The sequence below is a fragment of the Microtus ochrogaster genome, unplaced genomic scaffold (genome assembly GCF_000317375.1).
Source record: "Microtus ochrogaster isolate Prairie Vole_2 unplaced genomic scaffold, MicOch1.0 UNK25, whole genome shotgun sequence".
NCBI lineage: Eukaryota > Metazoa > Chordata > Mammalia > Rodentia > Cricetidae > Microtus > Microtus ochrogaster.
Window position 1 is genome coordinate 1,780,932 of NW_004949123.1, and position 18,044 is coordinate 1,798,975.

General features: G+C 44.3%; 2 protein-coding genes across 9 annotated transcripts in view; both read left to right on the forward strand.

Moving 5' to 3' along the window:
* Positions 1-2,416, forward strand: part of Taf13 (TATA-box binding protein associated factor 13) — a 10,135-nt gene extending 7,719 nt beyond the window's left edge. Inside the window, exon 4 of the mRNA XM_005367898.3 lies at positions 1,351-2,416. Coding sequence (XP_005367955.1) covers positions 1,351-1,521 — 171 coding nt within the window. The 3' untranslated portion in view covers positions 1,522-2,416. The remainder of the gene's footprint in view (positions 1-1,350) is intronic.
* An 11,866-nt stretch (positions 2,417-14,282) lies between these two features.
* The window catches only part of Wdr47 (WD repeat domain 47), a 53,161-nt gene continuing 49,399 nt past the window's right edge, over positions 14,283-18,044 (forward strand). For 7 of the 8 annotated variants that reach the window (XM_026789623.1, XM_026789625.1, XM_026789624.1 and 4 more), the window contains exon 1: positions 14,949-15,026. In XM_026789623.1, coding sequence (XP_026645424.1) covers positions 15,024-15,026 — 3 coding nt within the window. In that variant the 5' untranslated portion in view covers positions 14,949-15,023. Of the gene's footprint in view, positions 14,581-14,948; positions 15,027-18,044 lie in introns of those variants that run through there. The other variant, XM_026789626.1, reaches the window with a different exon arrangement.

Below are 18,044 nucleotides of genomic sequence, written 5' to 3' on the forward strand. Positions count from 1 at the left end.
AGTTCGAGACCAGCCTGGTCTACAGAGCTAGTTCCAGGACAGGCTCCAAAGCCACAGAGAAACCCTGTCTCAAAAAACCAAAAAAAAAAAAAAACATAAAATGAAAAAATATTGCCCATAATCTCATACAGCCTAACTTCTTTTCTTTCCAGTATTTATTTTAAAGTATGTACAGTTTATGTCATATCTTCGAGGTTTTTATTGTTTTGTTTTTTATCTTTGGGAACACTCTCCAAAGACCAAAAAAAAATTAAGTTCTATCATGTTTTCTACAATAGTGATCATAATGACATTCATTTTACTCTTAAATGTTTTATATGTGTTTCATGTGTGTTAATCTTAATTATTTAGTAGCCATATAAATTCATATGAATTTTTTCCCCTTGAGACAGGGTCTCATGTATTTCGGGCTGACTTCACTGTGTACCTAAAGGCGACCCTGAGCAGGGAATACAGGCTGTCGGGCCCATTTATTTTTCACTGCTGGTGACAAAACCCAGGTCTTTTCTCAAAAACAAAACAACAGCAAATGTTACAATTGTGTCTCCAAGTGTGGATTTTGGTATAAAAGGTCTAAGCAGTGTTAAGATCAGTCTTTACTACTTACCTCCAAAAATCTCCCTTCCTTCCAAGCTACTAAACCCCAATGTTATTATTTGCTTAATCTCTATTCCACACTCACTAGCACCCAGAACACCTTTAACAAGACCACCCCTCCCCAGCAAAACAAACTCTACCTATATCACAAAATAGAGTGGACGTATCTCAAAATTAGGTAGATTTTGTTGTTGGTTTTGGTATTATTTATTTGTTTATGAGGCAGGGTCACACTATGTAACCCTGTCTGACTTGGAGCTTGCTATATAAACCAGGAATTTGCTATAAATGTTTATATAAGCCAGGCTGGCCTTGAACTCACAGACGTCTGCCCGCCTCTGCCTCCCGAGTGCTGGGGTTAAAGGTGTGCATCACCTTGTCCAGCTCACTTGGTAGTTGTGATGTCCTTATTGTAAAATATATATAAGCTCATAAAGGAAATAGTTCTGTGTAATAGAAAAGAGACAAGGAGGGCTGGAGAGATGGCACAGCCATTAAGAGCACTTAACTGCTCTTCCAGAGGTCCAGCAACTACATGGTGGCTCACAACCCTTTGTATAGGATCAGACTCCTGGTGTGTATCAAGATGGAGCATGAATACATGAATACATTAAATAAAGAAAAGGGACATACAGATGGTTCACAAATAAATAGCTTTAATTAGAAAATTCTCACCCTCGCCAGCATGTTTAATAGCAAATTAAAACACAAAAGTATTTGACTTCTAAAACTGAGTGTATTTCCTTGTCACAGACGCACAAGGCAATGTCAATTGGGAGACAGGGTCGAGTGCAAGTTGAAGACATTGTCTTCCTGATTCGAAAGGACCCGAGGAAGTTTGCCAGAGTTAAAGACTTACTTACTATGAATGAAGAATTGAAGCGGGCTAGAAAAGCTTTTGACGAAGCCAACTATGGATCTTGACATCGTTTGTAATATCTGAAATTTTGATATTTTATTTGGAAACCATACATTCTAACTTGTCTACAGTAATGCTTTGGCTAGGCATGAAATGAAGGAGGCCTTCAGTTCTCGCTCTGTAATTTGAGCCTTTCATTGCCTGCCTTTATATCTGAATCCTTCACCGGGATTCAGTGACTACTGAAAGTGTCACCAGTTGTGCAGCTCCATCTGAAAAGGCAGTGTTCGTAGACTTGTGTATGCCAAGTTCTATGCCATGGCTGCATAACATGCAATCTAAATGTCCATTTGGCTTTATGAAAGTTGAGACTCGTGCTTTACGTATTTCAAGTTTTTATGACAGTGGCGGGAAAAATTCTTAGAGAATGAACTGGTTTGTGTTTCTTTTAAGGAACTAAGTTCTTGTAAGAATACTTATTTGTTTTAATATTCTTTTCTAAAGAACTCTTTTTTTTTTTTTTTTTTAAAGAAACTACTATTTGTTAAGTGTTAGTGGGCCTCATCTTCCTTGGTAACAGTAAAGTTTCTAAAACAAGTACTTTCAGCAGCAGGGATGGCACAGCTTATAAACCTGAGTCAGGACAGATGTTTTGGGTGGTGTTCTATTGACATAAATGTAAGTAATTTCATTGTAAAAATGTATAGTTGATTTAACCTGTATGTGACTGTGCAAGCATTTTCATAGTTAAGGATATGCAGGCTTTGTGTGTATTTAGCGTATCGCATTAAATTATTTTATTTAGCTTATAATAAGGATTAAAATTACATTTAAAGAGGTTACTGAATGTTACTCTGTGAAAATTACTGGTGCTTCTTAACATCGCTAAATCAGTACTTGGGGAAATGCTACCTGTTTAATCTGTTGATACAAGGAATAAAGGATGAAGAATTAAACACATTAATAGTTGAGTTTGTGATTTATTTATCTATTTATATATTTTTATTTTTTTGAGACAGGGTTTCTCTGTGTAGTATGTCCTGGAACTTGCTTTGTAGACCAGGCTGGCCTTGAACTCTCAGAGATCCGCCTGCCTCTGCTTCCTGAGTGCTGGGATTAAAGGCATGCATTACCACGCGTGGCTGAGTTTGTGATTTTATCCCCCTCCCATGATTGCGTCCATTATTGTATGATAGTCCTAGCTGTTTTATCTTGTCATAAAGCCTTTTCTATCTTATTGTTATAGTATACCTCCATTGATGATGAGATAGCTGGGCTGATTATTTTATTCAATTGAAGGGGTTGGACAGATCAGAAGTTAAGAGCATTGGCTACTTTTTCCAGAGGTATACTCAGGTTCAATTCCCAGCACTTACAAGGTGCCTCACAACCATCTAACTCCAGTTCCAGGGGATTCAGGTTCTGGCCTTCTCAGGTACCAGACAGGCAAGTGGTATACAGACATACATGCAGGCAGAATATTCCTATATGTAAATTTACAAAAAGCCAACTGAAGAGCTGTTTCAGTCTACTTAAATAAAAAATGACGTTTGAGGGCTGACTAGGAGAAACAGTGAGTAAATGGACTTGCTGCCAATCTGATGACCTGACTTTGACCCCTAGAACCAGGGGTAAGAGGAGGAGCCAACTTCTGCCTTTAGGTTGGCATCTGATCACACACTCTTTTTGGTATGCTCATGTTTCTCTACCCCACATAGACAAAATGAATGTAATTTTAAAATTAAAAAAGCATGGCAGTGGAATAATATTTGTCATGATTTGTGGGGAGAGGGTTGAGATAGGATCTCTCTCTATATATATATCCATGATTTTCCGAGAATTTGCTATGTTGATTAGGATGACCTTGAACTTATAGCGATCTACTTGTCTTTGCTTCCCCAGTGCTGGGATTAAAGGCATGTGCCACCATGGCCAGCCATCTGTTGCTATTCCGATAATCAGGGCCTGTTCTATTCTGAAAAGTATACTAAATAATTTACACTGAGTACTATTCAATTTTATCTACTTTGTTCAGGAAAGTGTATGTTCCCTGCCTCAATGTCCCAGTCGTTTTAAATGCCTTTTCTACTAATGACCCAGGCCCATGTGACAATTGTACTATTTATATATAATTTTAAAAATTAGTGTGCACACACACATTTGTGTATCTGTGTGTAGGTATGTACACAGGAGTACATGTGTCCAAGGTCTGCAGAGGATTCAGATCCCCAGGAGCTGGAGTTACCTCATGTGAAGCCTAGGAATCAAGTTTTGGTCATTGCAAGCAGTGTGCACTCTAAACTGCTGAACTAATCCAGCCCTGTTTTGTGTTTTAACAAATGAAGATTGGAGTGCAGAACTAAGCCACTAGAGGTCAAACGGTTGTGGCTCACACCTTTAATCCCAGTACTTGGGAGTCCCATGCTTTTAACCCCAGCACCAGGGAGGTGGAGACCGGAAGGGGTATGGCTGGGAGGCAACGAGGAATGTAAGGAAGGGGGAGACAGGAGCTCAGTGCAGTCTGAGTTTGGTAGAGAGAGATGCAGTCTGAGGACAGGATCATCCCTTCAGTCTGAGCATTGGTAGAGGTAAAAGAATTCTCTAGTGGCTCGTGCTCTGCTTCTCTAATCTTCAGCTTTAACCCCTATATCTAACTCTGTGTTTTTATTATGCCAATTAGAATTCGTGCTACAGAGATGTTTGGAGATGGTCTCTTATAGTGAAGGCTGGCCTTGAACTACCTCATGGAGCAGCTGAACGTCATCCTTGAGCGTCCACCCGCCAAGTGCTAGGATTACATTTGTGTACTCCTGTCACGATGTGCATTTGTGTACTCCTGTCACGGTGTGCACTTGTGTATTCCTGTCACGGTGTGCACTTGTGTACTCCTGTCACTGTGTGCACTTGTGTACTCCTGTCACTGTGTGCATTTGTGTACTCCTGTCACTGTGTGCATTTGTGTACTCCTGTCACTGTGTGCATTTGCTTTGTTTTTAATCTCAAGACTTTTTAAGGTGCCAAGAGATAGAATATAAAATTAATATAAAGCCAGGTGGTGGTGGTGCATGCCTTTAATCCCAGCACTTGGGAGGCAGAGGCAGATCTCTGTGAGTTCAAGGCCAGCCTGGTCTACAAGAGCTAGTTTCAGGACAGGCTCCAAAGCTACAGACAAACCCTGTCTTGAAAAAACCAAAAATAAAAAGCAAAACAACAACAAAAAACTAGTATAAGCAGAAAAGGAATTTACTGGCTTATTTAGTTGAAACACAGGAAAGAAAGGATGGAACTGACTTCAGGCTTGACTGGACTCAAAGACTTAAGAAGAATCAAGAATATGGATAACAGTTCTAGGGTTCTAGCTTTTAACAACTTCAGAATGAGGAAACTGTTGCACTTCCTAGTTGTGGTGGCCTTAATGACAATGGCCCCCATAGGCTCCCATTTGAATATTTGATCCCAGTTAATGGAATTGTTTTGAGAAGGACTAGGAGGTGTGAAGTGGGGTGTCCTTCTGTACGCTGTGAATGTATGTTGTTCCCATTGGTTGATAATTAAAGCTGCTTTGGCCTATGGCAAGAATATAACTAGGCGGGAAATCCAAGCAGATATACAGGAGAAGGGCAGGATCAAGAGGAATGCAAGCCAGCTGCCAAAGAAGAGAGATGCCAGCAGTGGCACAAGGAGAAAGATGCCACGGCCACGTGGTGACACACTGATCAGCAGAAATGGGTTAATTTATAAGAGAGAGTTAGTCAGTAATAGCTCAAGTCATCAGCCAAGCAATTATATTTAATATTTGCCTCTGAGTGAGCATTTCATAAGTGGTTGTGGGGACCAACAGGCAGGAAAGAAACCGGTCCAGCGGGACCAGGGGAGACACAAAGAACTTCCAGCAACAGAGATGTGGCTATGTTGGAGGAGGTGTGTCATTGCGGGTGGGTTTTGAGATTTCAAAAGCTAGGCTCAGTTTCAACCGCCCTCCCCTCCACCTTACAGATCTCATATAAGATTTGGCTACTGCAATAAAACCAAGCCTACCTCCCTGCCTGCTGCCCTGCTCCTCACCATGATGGTCATGTGCTTATCCTCTGGGGCTATAAGCTAGCCCCTAATTAAATGCTTTTCTCTTAGAAACTGCCTTGGTAGAGCTGGGTGGTGGGGGTGCACGTCCATAGTCCCAGCACTTAGGAGGCAGAGACAGGAGGATTTCTGTGAGTTCAAGGCCAGCTTGGAGTTCCAGGACAGCTAGAGCTGTTACACAGAAACCCTGTCTAGAAAAAAAAATTAATATTAAAAAAAGTTGCCTTGATCTTGGTGTCTCTTCACAGCAGTAGGACAGGAGCAGAAACACTAGTACAGAAAATTCCAAGTAAGAGTTATGATTGTCTTGACTCTTACCTCCTGCCTTTCTGAGGTGAAGCTGCTCCTCAGTGGATAAACTGCATAAAGCCCTGGGCTTGATCCTCAGCACTTCATAAGCCTAGTGTAGTGCACACCTATAATTTGGACCTCTGGAGATGGAGGCAGGAGGATCACCAGAGATACATGAGATCCTTGCTGCTACCCCCTCACCCCAAAAGGCATAGAGTAGGCCTGGAAAGCAAAAAGGAAAGGGAGATTGGCTAAGTGCCCCTATACAGTCCATCATTCAGCTGCCTGTGATTGAATTCAAGGGTCCTCCTGCCTCAGTCTCCTGCATACTGGGGAAGGGGGCTTTACAGACAGAGTTTATTAATTGTGAGTTCTTATAGTAAGGCATGATAGTCACCTCCCAACATCTAGAATAGACACTAACTATGTGTAACAATTTCAGTAAAATTAAACAAAATTGGAAATGGAGTTTTTCAGTTGCCCTTGATGTATCCTCAACCCCATGACAGTGACCAGGGTAGCACTGAACAGAGCTGAGCCATTTTCACTAATTTTTTTTTGAACAATGATGATTAGAGGGCACAGGTGCCCTCATGTCTTTGGTTTTGCATATACATACAGTCAGAATAGAAGAGCATAATGAGCCTCAGCCTCAACAAATAACCAACTCTTTGCCAACTTGTCTCTTGAGAGTAGTATTGAACCAACTTCCATTAGCAAATGGAGAACACATCCATCTCCCGGAGTGGAGCCACGGAAGACGTGCTCAGGAGAGTGACATCCATCTCCCAGAGTGGAGCCACGGAAGACGTGCTCAGGAGAGTGACAGAAGGAAGTGAATACCTGCTCACAAATGTAAGTAAAACTTGTCTTCTTGCCTCTAGGCAGACACACACAGACACAGAAGCAGTCTGTGGAGGGTAAATCTAGTGAGGAAAATGACAGGCAGGTACCTCCAGAGCATCAGATGGAGACTTGGGAAAGCGGCTTCCCGGGTCTGAGCACTGCAGAGGTGTGGGTGCCCTGGAAAATGCCCTCTGATAATTTGTCTCGCTGCTGGCGCTGGAAATTTGGCTTGATTTTCTTTTTTTTTTTTTTTTCGAGACAGGGTTTCTCTGTGGCTTTGGAGCCTGTCCTGGAACTAGCTCTTGTAGACCAGGCTGGTCTCGAACTCACAGAGATCCGCCTGTCTCTGCCTCCCGAGTGCTGGGATTAAAGGCGTGCGCCACCACCGCCCGGCTGGCTTGATTTTCATGTCCCTTAACAAGACTCATTCATAGTGTCTGCTTGTCACTTTAAGATGACGTTGAATATCTAATTTATTTAAATATTGAGTGTAGAGGTCACTGTTTCCCACTGTAATGATGGACTGTTTGTATCCCTTCGACTCCTGATCCAAAATAAAGCTTTGTAAGTTGCTTTTGGAAACCCTGTCTCAGAAAACAAAAGCAAAAAAACAAGACAAAAACCAAAAAATAGGTTGCTTTTGTTAGGTATTTGGTCACACCAATTAAAAAAAAAGCAGCAAATACAACATGTGAACTTACAGTATCTACTCAGAGTTCACAGGAAGTTCTAAGTGGCATTAGGCTCATTCCTTATTTTTTTATGTTTGCCTGTGTGCATGCAGTACCATAGCACTCATGTCGAGACCAGAGGACAGCTTGTGAGAGTTGGGTCTTTCCTTCCACCAAGTGGGTCCCTGAGGTCAAACTTAGGCCGCCACGTTTGGTTGTAGGTGCTTTAGTCCACAGAGCCCTCTTAGTGACCCTAGGACATTTCTATTTCACAAAATTATCTTTATTAGTGATCAAATGTTAATGTAAATAAACCATCTTTCTTATTTGAAACAATGAGGTGCTTTTATTTTTAAATTTACTTATTATGTATATAGTGTTCTGGGATCCAGATAGATGGTTGTGAGCCATCATGTGGTTGCTGGAAATTGAACTCAGGACCTTCAGAACAACAGTCAGTTCTCTTAACCTCTGAGCCATCTCTCCAGCTCCAATGATGTGCTTTTAAAATTAGATTTAACCATGCATGTATAATGTAAGCTTTGTTAAGGAGCCTTAGTAGATCCATGTGACTCTGTTTGTTTGGGGGAGGTTGGGGAGGAAAGATTTAAGACAGGGTCAGGTTATTATTGTAGAACTCCCTATGAAGAAGAGGCTGGCTTTGTACTTCTGATCCTCCTGCCTCCTGCTACTGGGAATTTAGATGGCGACTACCACATCTGGCTCTGGGTTTAATCCTTGAATCTGTTTTTAAGGAGAAGCAGTGTTGGTAGTAAAATTCCTTCTCCCAAGGCCAGGATGCTGCTGACCCTAAAGCACAAAACTCTGGTGTGTTTATGCTCTAGTAACCCGAGTGGCTCCTCTCAGCCAAGTTCCCTTATTTCCACTGAACTCTCTCTGAACACCTTGGATTAAAATTTCCCTGTTTAGGCTTGTGCTCAGATTCCTTTGTGCCATTTGTGTGTGGGAGGGGGGCACCAAAAGCTCCTATTTGCCTTTTTAGAAATGAGATTTGAGAATCATATTCAAAAGCATCCACCTTAGCCTGTAGACATTTAAGTCATAGGGCGCCATGAGTCATTTTTTGTCATGTTAGAACCTGTGCTTCCAAACGATGCCTGGCCTAGTTTCTGAATCACAGTAGGCATTCAGGTAATATTTAGTGAGTGGCTGAGGCGACACCTCTGGATCTAAGGACAGTCCATCTAAGAAAGCTTTGTCTTTTCCAAACAGGTTGCTGCTATGCAGCCAGTGGAGCGAAAGCCAAGAAGATCTAATCTTAACACTGGCTGAGTATAGAAGGAAAGGAGATCCCTTAGGCCACCAGGTATTAAGGTCAGACAGTAAGAGCTGATGTTTCATTAGGAAGCAAATACATAAATTTGTTGGGAGCTGCAGATCCCTGGCCCCTTGACTTTCTTTGCTTGCTTTAGACCCTTTGCTTGCTGGAGTGAACTGAGCAAAATACCTGTGCCTGCAGCTGCTCTGAGCATGAGACCTGCTGTGAGCCTGATGAAGCCTGCAGCTGAAAGATCCCGAGAGTTGGGCATGGCTAAGGGTCCCTATATAAGCTGCCCCTGAGCACAGTGAAGTGTGCATTGGCATTCTTGTATCAAGGATGGCCCGTGTCCCTGTCTCTTTGTCTGTGTGTGCGTGTGTTTTTCAGTCTCCAGGCTTAGTTCCTGGCTCGCGTACAGCATACCAGGGACCTCCGGCTTTTACATAAATTGTCATCGTGTTGTCAGTGTACGAGTGGTAAGGGGTACCAGCTGTCTTATTCCAGTCTCGTCCGTTTCTTACATGTACCCCCTTTCCCCAGAAAGATAAATAGTATGTATTTGCTTCTAACAGTGCTGGTTCGTACTGAAAATTTAGATGTATACTGTAGCACTACATCATAGAGTATGGGGGTCACAACATACATAAAACACAATCCTCCCTTCTCCCTACCTCATCAGAGTAAGGTTTACCTTCTTTAATCTAAAATGCTGGGTTGAGCCGGGCGGTGGTGGCGCATGCCTTTAATCCCAGCACTCGGGAGGCAGAGGCAGGCAAATCTCTGTGAGTTCGAGACCAGCCTGGTCTACAAGAGCTAGTTCCAGGACAGGCTCCAAAACCACAGAGAAACCCTGTCTTGAAAAACCAAAAATAAATAAATAAATAAATAAATAAAATAAAATGCTGGGTTGATACAAGGAAGTAGGGTAGGAAATAAGGTTTTAAGAGTTATATGTTACTGTCTAGGCATCTTGATCGTGTTTGTTTTTCTCAGCCAATTAAAGAAATAAAAAGGCAGGGAAAAATCTCAGATATAACACACAGCACACAGCAATAGGCACAAACTATTAAAAGTGAATACACATACACAGTAAACACACAGAGAGACTCACCACAGAGCAGAGGGGGATTCAGGAGCTAAAGGCCCTTTTTCCCATGGAGTACTGGGAACTTTCAGTGATTTGGTGGTGTTCTGGAATAGGTGCCCTTCCCCTAATTTTGAGTTGGCCATTTTAAACAAAGAGGAACTTCTAGGCCCCCAGCTGTAGACAAATATGTATTTACAGTGCTATGGGGCAGGTTCTTTCCTTTAACTTGAGGTTCAGTTGGTCATTGAGACAAACAAAGAGAAGCTAATAGGTCCACAGCTTTGGGAGCCCAGCTCAGGACTGACCTTGAACATATCTGACCAGTCCAGACCGGTGAGCTGGAAGTGGAGCCCTGCGGGGAGCGTCCTGACAACCCAAACCAACTTAGTACCGGAAAGACAGGATGTTGTTTTCCTTCTACCACATTTCTGACTGTTCACACTTACCTGATTTAACTTAACTGGTGTCTTTCTAGATCTCACTGAAGATTTAAATATTTAGATGCCGTTACCGCTGGCAGGCAAAATTTAGGCGTAGTTGAAATTCCCCAGTGCGAGCAAAGCATCCTGGCAAAGAGTGAGGCTATTTCTAGGATGTGTCTATCATTCTGCCACTTGTTGGGTTCAAACGTTCCATAGAGCATTTTTTTTTTAATATGAGGACCCTAGGTAATGTCAGATTGTTGATAAGTATTTTGAAAATCCTCAGTTGTGGGTTTCTCTGCCAATGCAGTAAACCAAATCCGGCCAAATTAATAAGACCAGGTTTAATAAACAGAGTAGAGCTACTCCTGGGCAACTCTCAGGGAAGGTAGGAGAGGAAGCACGTGGCAGGTCTAGGGGCTGGGTCTTCAGGAGCATCTCAGGAGGAGGAGCTGCTGTTTGGAGGTGTTTCTGAACACAGGGTCTGGAGGGGGGTAGGGGCGGAGGTGGAGCTTCCACCTGAACAATTGTGTTTGTATTTCTTTTCCTAATTCTTCCGTCACTGAGAAGATTCATAATCAATGTTACCAGAGTTGCTCGGGTCAGAACCTGGGGCCTGGCAACCCTAATAACCTAGGTTGTTACCTGTCCTCAGTATGTCAATTAAATGGACAAGTAATAGTGAGAGGCGGAGAAAGACCACATTCAATGTGGCCGTGTGAGGGAGAAGGACAGAGTCCAGTGGCCCTCCAAGTCTGTCTTCAGGGTACTGACATGAGGTTTAGGTGCAAGCAGAGGGAGCCTCTGCTCCCAGGCAGTCTTCCCCTGGATGGCACCAGCTTCAGCCTTTCCTTGCTCCCAGCTTGAGATCTCCCTCACCCCTAGAAATTTCAATGTCCTAGGGACTATTGTCTCAAAAGTCTAGCAACTGAGAGGAGGGCACACATTTCTCTTCAGAATATTTTCATTTCTGCCAGGCTTGTAGTTGAGTAAGAATGGCTCCCATCGGCTCATATATTTGAATGCTTAGTCCCTAGGGTGTGGCACTATAGGACTGAGAAGATTAGCAAGTGAGGATTTGTTGGAGGAAGTATGTCATTGAAAGGTGGGTTTTGAGTTTTTAAAAGCCTGTGCCAGGCCCAGAGCCTCTCTCTGACTGTGGATCAGAATGTAGTTCCCCTCTACTGCCCCAGTGTCTGCCTGCCTGCTGCGGTGCTCCCTGCCATGATGATAATGGACTCTGAAACTGTAAACCAGCCCCCAATTAAATGCTTTTTCTTATAATAGTTGCCTTGGTCGTGGTGTCCCTTTACATCAATAGAATAGTGATTAAGATACTTGTTATATGATGTTCTTCCAGGATTTAGGTGAACTGAGCAATTGATGTTTTGAAGTTCAGATTTTAAAAACTTTCCCCCTGAAATTAAAAATGTTCTCCCTACAACTTTTTCTTTAAACTCTGCCTTATCTTTTCAGTTTTCCCTCCTCTTCCTTTTCGTATGTGCACTATGTGTGCATGGGGAGCCAGAAGCTGACACTGGGTGTCTTCACCCTATTTATCAAGGCAAGGCCTGTCCTTGAACCCAGAGCTTGACAATCAGTCAGCTTGTGTCCCTCACCCCCGTGATCCCACCTCTGCCTCCGAATCTCTGGGATTACAGGGTAGCCACCAGTCCTGCATAGGAGCTGAAGCTCCAAACCCTGATCTTCACAATTGCACGGCAAGCACTGTCCACAGCCCATCTCTCCAGTCCCATCTTATTTTGATACAGGGGAGGGCTTTACTATGTAGCTGAGCCCAGACTGGCCTCCAACCTGCAATACTGTTGATCCTGCTGAATTAAAGGGCTGCACCAGCATGCCTGGCCTTGAACAAGCCACAGCGTTCACGTGGTGATCAGAGGACAACTTGCAGGAGTTTGCTCTCTCCTATCATATGGCTTCCAGAGAGTAAACCCAGTCCATCAGCTCTGTGGCACTGGCTTGACCTGATGCACCATCTTTTTCTTGGAGACAGAGCCTTATGTAGCCCAGGATGACCCTGAACTCTGTATAACTGAGGATGACATTGAACTCAGTCCTCCAGTCTCTGCTTCTCAAATGCCGTGATTCATCTGACTTTTTTTTTTAAACTGGATAATTATTTTTAGATGGGGGGGGGTCTCATTTAGTAGCCCTAACTGACTGTAAACCAGGCTGGCCAAATCTCACAGAGATTGGCTCACCTCTGCCTCCCAAGTGTTGGACACCTGGCTGAACAAAATTCTTTATGTCAGGGGTGTCTTCTATAGTTCTATATTGTTACAATTCCTGAAGCTTTTTTTTTTTTTTTTTTTTTTTTTTGGTTTTTCGAGACAGAGTTTCTCTGTGGCTTTGGAGCCTGTCCTGGCACTAGCTCTGTAAGACCAGGCTGGTCTCAAACTCACAGAGATCCGCCTGCCTCTGCCTCCCAAGTGCTGGGATTAAAGGCGCGCGCCACCATCGCCCGGCCAATTCCTGAAGCTTTAATTCAGCTCCGTGAGCATCACATATTTGGAAGAACACCACTACACAAGTATTGTAGGAGCGAGGCTGCTGCTGTAAATAAAAGGGCAGGAAACCAGTGAACCCAAGAAGTGCTTCAAGGAAGGATTAGCTTTACATATTAAGAAACTGGAAGGGGCCAGGAGGTGGTGGTGCACACCTTTAATCCCAGCACTCAGAGGCAGAGACAGGCAGATCTCTATGAGTTCGAGGCCAGCCTGGTCTACAAGAGCTAGTTCCATGACAGGCACCAAAGCTACACAGAGAAACCCTGTCTTGAAAAACAAAACAAAAATAAATAAAAGAAACTGGAAGCCGGGCGGTGGTGGCACACGCCTTTAATCCCAGCACTTGGGAGGCAGAGGCAGGCGGATCTCTGTGAGTTCGAGACCAGCCTGGTCTACAAGAGCTAGTTCCAGGACAGGCTCCAAAACCACAGAGAAACCCTGTCTCGAAAAACCAAAAAAAAAAAAGAAACTGGAAGGGGACAGACAAGCTGCTAAGATTTCATGGAAAGAAGTTGAGTATGGAAAAGAGGAAGGAAGCAAGATTTATTTAATTTAACCTTTATTAATAAATTATTGGCCGGGCAGTGGTGGTGCATACCTTTAATCCCAGCACTCGGAAGGCAGAAGCAGGTGGATCTCTGAATTTGAGGGCAGCCTGGTACACAGAGCGAGTTCCAAGACAGCCAAGTCTACACTGAGAAACCCTGTCTTGAAAAAAATTTTATATATATGAAGTAGAATAACAGTGGAAGCCATAATATATATGTATGCATATATGGTGTGTATGTGTATAACATATATTAGAAGTGCACAGAGGTCTTCTACATCTGGAAGTGTCAGACCTGTTGTGTAGTTACTTTTTTATTGCTGTGTCAAATCACCATGACCAAGGCAACTTTAAAAGAAAGCATTTAATTTTGGGCTCAGGGTTCCAGAGAGTAAGTCATGACATCGTGGCAGACTGTATGTAGCTAATAGGTTTACATCTGATTCACAAGCACCAGACATAGAACTAACTAGGAATGGTCTGGGCTTCTGAACCCTCAAAGTCCACCCGCCAGGGACACACCTCCTCCAAGCAGTCCCCGCCTCCTAACCCAGTGGTTATCAACCTTACTAATGCTGTGATCTGTTAATACCTTCCTCGTGCTGTGATGACCCCAATCATAACAATATTTTCATTGCTACTTTATAAGTTTGCTACTGTTATGAGTCATAATGTAAATGTCTGATATGCAGAAGATCTGATATGCGACCCCTGTAAGAGAGTTCTTCCACCCCCAGGTTGAGAACCACTTCCTAAACAGTCCACCAACAGGGGACCAAGCATTCAAATGTATGAGTCTATAGGGGTAATTCTCATTCAAACCACCATACCTGTCCATGCTATTTTGGGACACAGCGTCACCCGATGGTTCAGGGCCTGGATCCTTTTACCGGAGTCTCCAAATCCTTAAGGGCATAGAAGTTGAGAGCCAGGAGCCTCCAGGCGGCCCAGTCTCAGTTCCTGCCCCTCCGCGTTAGGCCCCGCCCGCAGGCCCCGCCCTATCCTCCCGGGCCAGCCCAGCCGAGTCTCTTCTGCGCAGGCACCTGCCTAGCCGCCCCGCGAGGAGAGGAGGGGTCCTGAGACGGCCCGAGGGACGGGCAGTGATTGGCTGCAGCTGGCGGCTGGAGCCCGGCTCCAGCGGCGCTTGACAACCGCAGTCTGCGGAGCCGAGCGGTCGGAGGCGGGATTGGGGCGGATGCGACGGGGACCGGCTGCCGAGCTGATGGATTGACGTGCGGGCTGCTCAGCCCCGACCGCCGCCCTCGCGCTCGCGCCTCAGCCGGGGGATCGGCTGCCTCGCGGCTCCGGCCGCCGGCCTCTCTACCGCGTTTCCCTCCGCCGCTTGTGCCGGCTCCGCCCGGAGCCCTCAGGTGAGTGGATTCCAGAAGGCGGGGGCGGGCCGCCGGGCACCGTGGGTTGCCATGGTCACCCGTCGCCACCTGTCACGAGCCTGATGAGGCGCAGAACCCACGGCCCCCCTGGGCGGTGGTCGCGAGCGGGAGGAGTGTCTGGGGTAGGCTTGGGTGGCGACGGCGAGTAGATGGGTCGCCGGTGAGGCCCGGGTGGCCAGGGGACAGGACCTGAGACCCGCCAGGCCGCCTCTCCAGGCCGCCGCTCCTGGACCACACCTTCCCCTGGTTGCCAGCCCGATTCCGGCGGCGGAGCGATGTGCCTCGCCCTGGCATGGGGTACCCACCTCGCCGCCGCTGCTGAGGGGCGCGAGGCGGGCTGACTGCGCTGCATCTGCCTGGCCCCTGTGCTGGGCTGGAACGAGACCGAGGGCTGCGCTCTTGTCCCTTTCCCAGCTCGGCGAATGGTAGGGAGGGGCGAGGCTCGGGGGAAGACACGGGAGGGGGGGTCTGGTTTGCCCTTTCTGACGTCAGTGGTCTCTAGGAGCAGGCCTTCGGGGGTCTGGGAGGGTGGGGACAGAGTCGTCGTCTGAATTTCGAACGCGGGTTGTGCTGCGTGGGGGAGGGGGCGCCTGCGTAAAAGACACCGGAGGGGGGTTGTGGAACTCAAAGGGTTAAGCCTCTTAGCTGTGTTGGGGAGAAAAAGATTGGGGCTCTAGCTCTGGGACGACGCCTTTGGCAAAGGGGTAGGGACCAAGATAGGCAGGGGTAGTGTGTGACCTGATGATTTTTCCCTATACATCCAGTCATGCAATTAGCAACTACGAATGATGTCTGAGGAGAGGTGCTGGGTTCTTTTTTTTTTTTTTTTTTTTTTTGGCAACTTGGTTCTCACTGCATAATGAAAGGAGAAGTCTTTGTTCCACCCAGATTCATCAGTTGAAATCCTGACACTTAGTTTCCCCCCCTTTGTTGTAGAGTTCATAGAATGCTATAAAAAAAAGTTAATGACACAGAAATTAACATGCAGGTTTAAAAGGGCTGTAAATCTTTTTCACAGAAAATACAGGTTCAGGTTTTTTGTTTTTTTTTTTTGTCTCAAGTGTTGGCATATGTTCTTTACATTTTACTAGAAAGGAGAACCGCCGAGGAGCGAATTTTCCTTTATATGACACATTCTGGAGGTCTCATTATAAGGGAGATGTAATGAATCATTGTACATTAAGATTTGGGGAAGGTACATTGCTTCCAACAACAAAATAACACGTAAATGGGAAACACAACTAAATAACCCATAGGTAAAGCAACCAAAACATAAATTCCTTGAATTGGGGTGCCATTATTGTGTGTGTGTTTGAGTGTGTAACATTTAACTTATTTCCCACTCTGCCGCTTCCTAGTTTTGTCCTTTTTTTATGAAAATCAATAGTAGGAATGTATCATAGGAGAGCAAGAGCGTTAACCAATATTTCTAGTTACATAATTGTACAGTCTCTTTTGCTGTTTGTGAAATAATTTCTCACTGAATGGACACCATATGACTTGGTTGGTATATGATGCTACAGTTTGAAAAACATTTCAAAATAAGAAAAATGTCCAGTTTTTCTTGGCAGTTCAGTTCCCTAGAAATCATATTGCCTGGATTTAGGATCTCTTTCTTTGGTACTGTAATTACAGTCTTGGAAGAGATACGTATCCTATCACTGACCTTGTTTGTTTCTCGTTCTGTAAAATAGGAATAACGCCTGGTGTTGGAGTCTGAGAGGGACTGTGATGTTGAGAACAGTTCATTTGCAAGCACTTGAGACAACATGAAGGCATCTGTTGACCACCTCTTATTAGAGGGAACACAGACAAGGATAATGACCGTTTTCTCTGTAACCTTTTTAACATTTCTAGTCCTAGGACCTTATTTATTACAGGGGCTAAAAGGAATTATGGGAACACTTGAGGGGTATCCCCATTCTTGGTAGAGTTTTTAAAAAACTTTTTCTTATATGGTGATGTAGGTGAAAGAGGGTATTTTCTTCTTGTATGTAAGAGCTAGTGATGCTTTCTTGCAAATCAGGCTGTTACTAATAACTTGAGTTATGTTTGGCACTGGAATCCTCACTGTGATTCACCAATTCTTGACTAATGAAGATATAGCTTTATTCCCTCAGACTTAAGTTTTCCAAATTCAGGTGTTGACACCGTTTCAGGTTGGGCGTGTCATTCAGTGACAGATACTGTTATAGTTTCCACAAACCTTGGGCTTGATCCCCAGAAAAACAGAAACGAAGAAGAGGATGAATAAGAAACTGATCTGTAGGCATGCAAGTGACGCAGGAAGGAGTCCTGAATTTCCCGTGAAGAGTTGGACATGTTTGTGCAAAACACAGCGGGAAGGCAGTATTAACACTAATTTCTATGATAACATTTAGAGATTTCAAAGTAGATTTCCCGTTGGAGTTCACTGACGCCAAGTAAACTCTTAGCAGAGTTTAGTTTCTTCTGTCCTTAAGTATAAAAGTTTAAGAAGCTTAGTTAATGAATAGCAAGTTCTTACATAGCCTAGGAAAGAAGTCAGATTTCAGTTTTGTTATTTTTAAGGTTTTGAAAGTTTGACTGATATTAGGTTCACCATCACTTAAATTCTAATTTTCCCTTCTTTTTTAAAGCCCTGTAAAAAGTTAAGAGAAAATGTGCAGATTGAAATGTAATGGGAAATGTGCAGATTGATCAGTGGTTCTCAACCTGCATGTCTCGACCCCTTTGAGGGGTTCGTGCGGCCCTTTCACATGGGTTACATATCAGATATCCTGCATGTCAGATGTTTTCATTAAGATTCATAACAGTAAAAAAATAGCAATGAAAATAACTTTATGGTTGGGGTCACGAGAATGTGAGGAACTGTATTAAGGGGTCACAGCATTAGGAAAGTTGAGAACTACTGGTTCGGACAGACTGACCATTTCATCTGGGCCGTGTACTTATTTTCTCTAGGGTAAATTTCACAGCCCTGAGCATTTAAGTGTAATCCCCTGTAAAATGATGATCACAGGGGCATGAGGACTAATATAGATAGATAATGTATGGAAGTATCTATCTAGCACAAGACTTTCTGTAAATAAATGTTAGTACCTTTTCACTTACTCTGCGTAGTTTCAAAGACTAATAGTTTGGGGCTGGAGAGATGGTTCTGTGGCTAAGAGCACTGACTGCTCTGTGAGGACCTGGCTTCAAGTCCCAGAAACCATATTGTGGCTTACAACCATCTATACCTCCATTAGATCCTCCAGTCCTGGGGATCTAACACCCTCTTCTTACCTCTGTAGGCATTAGGTGCCTGAGTGGTGCACAGACACACATGCAGGCAAAATACTCATACATTGAATAATAAAATACAAAATTTAAGCCGGGTGGTGGTGGCGCACGCCTTTAATCCCAGGACTCGGGAGGCAGAGGCAGGGGATCTCTGTGAGTTCGAGACCAGCCTGGTCTAC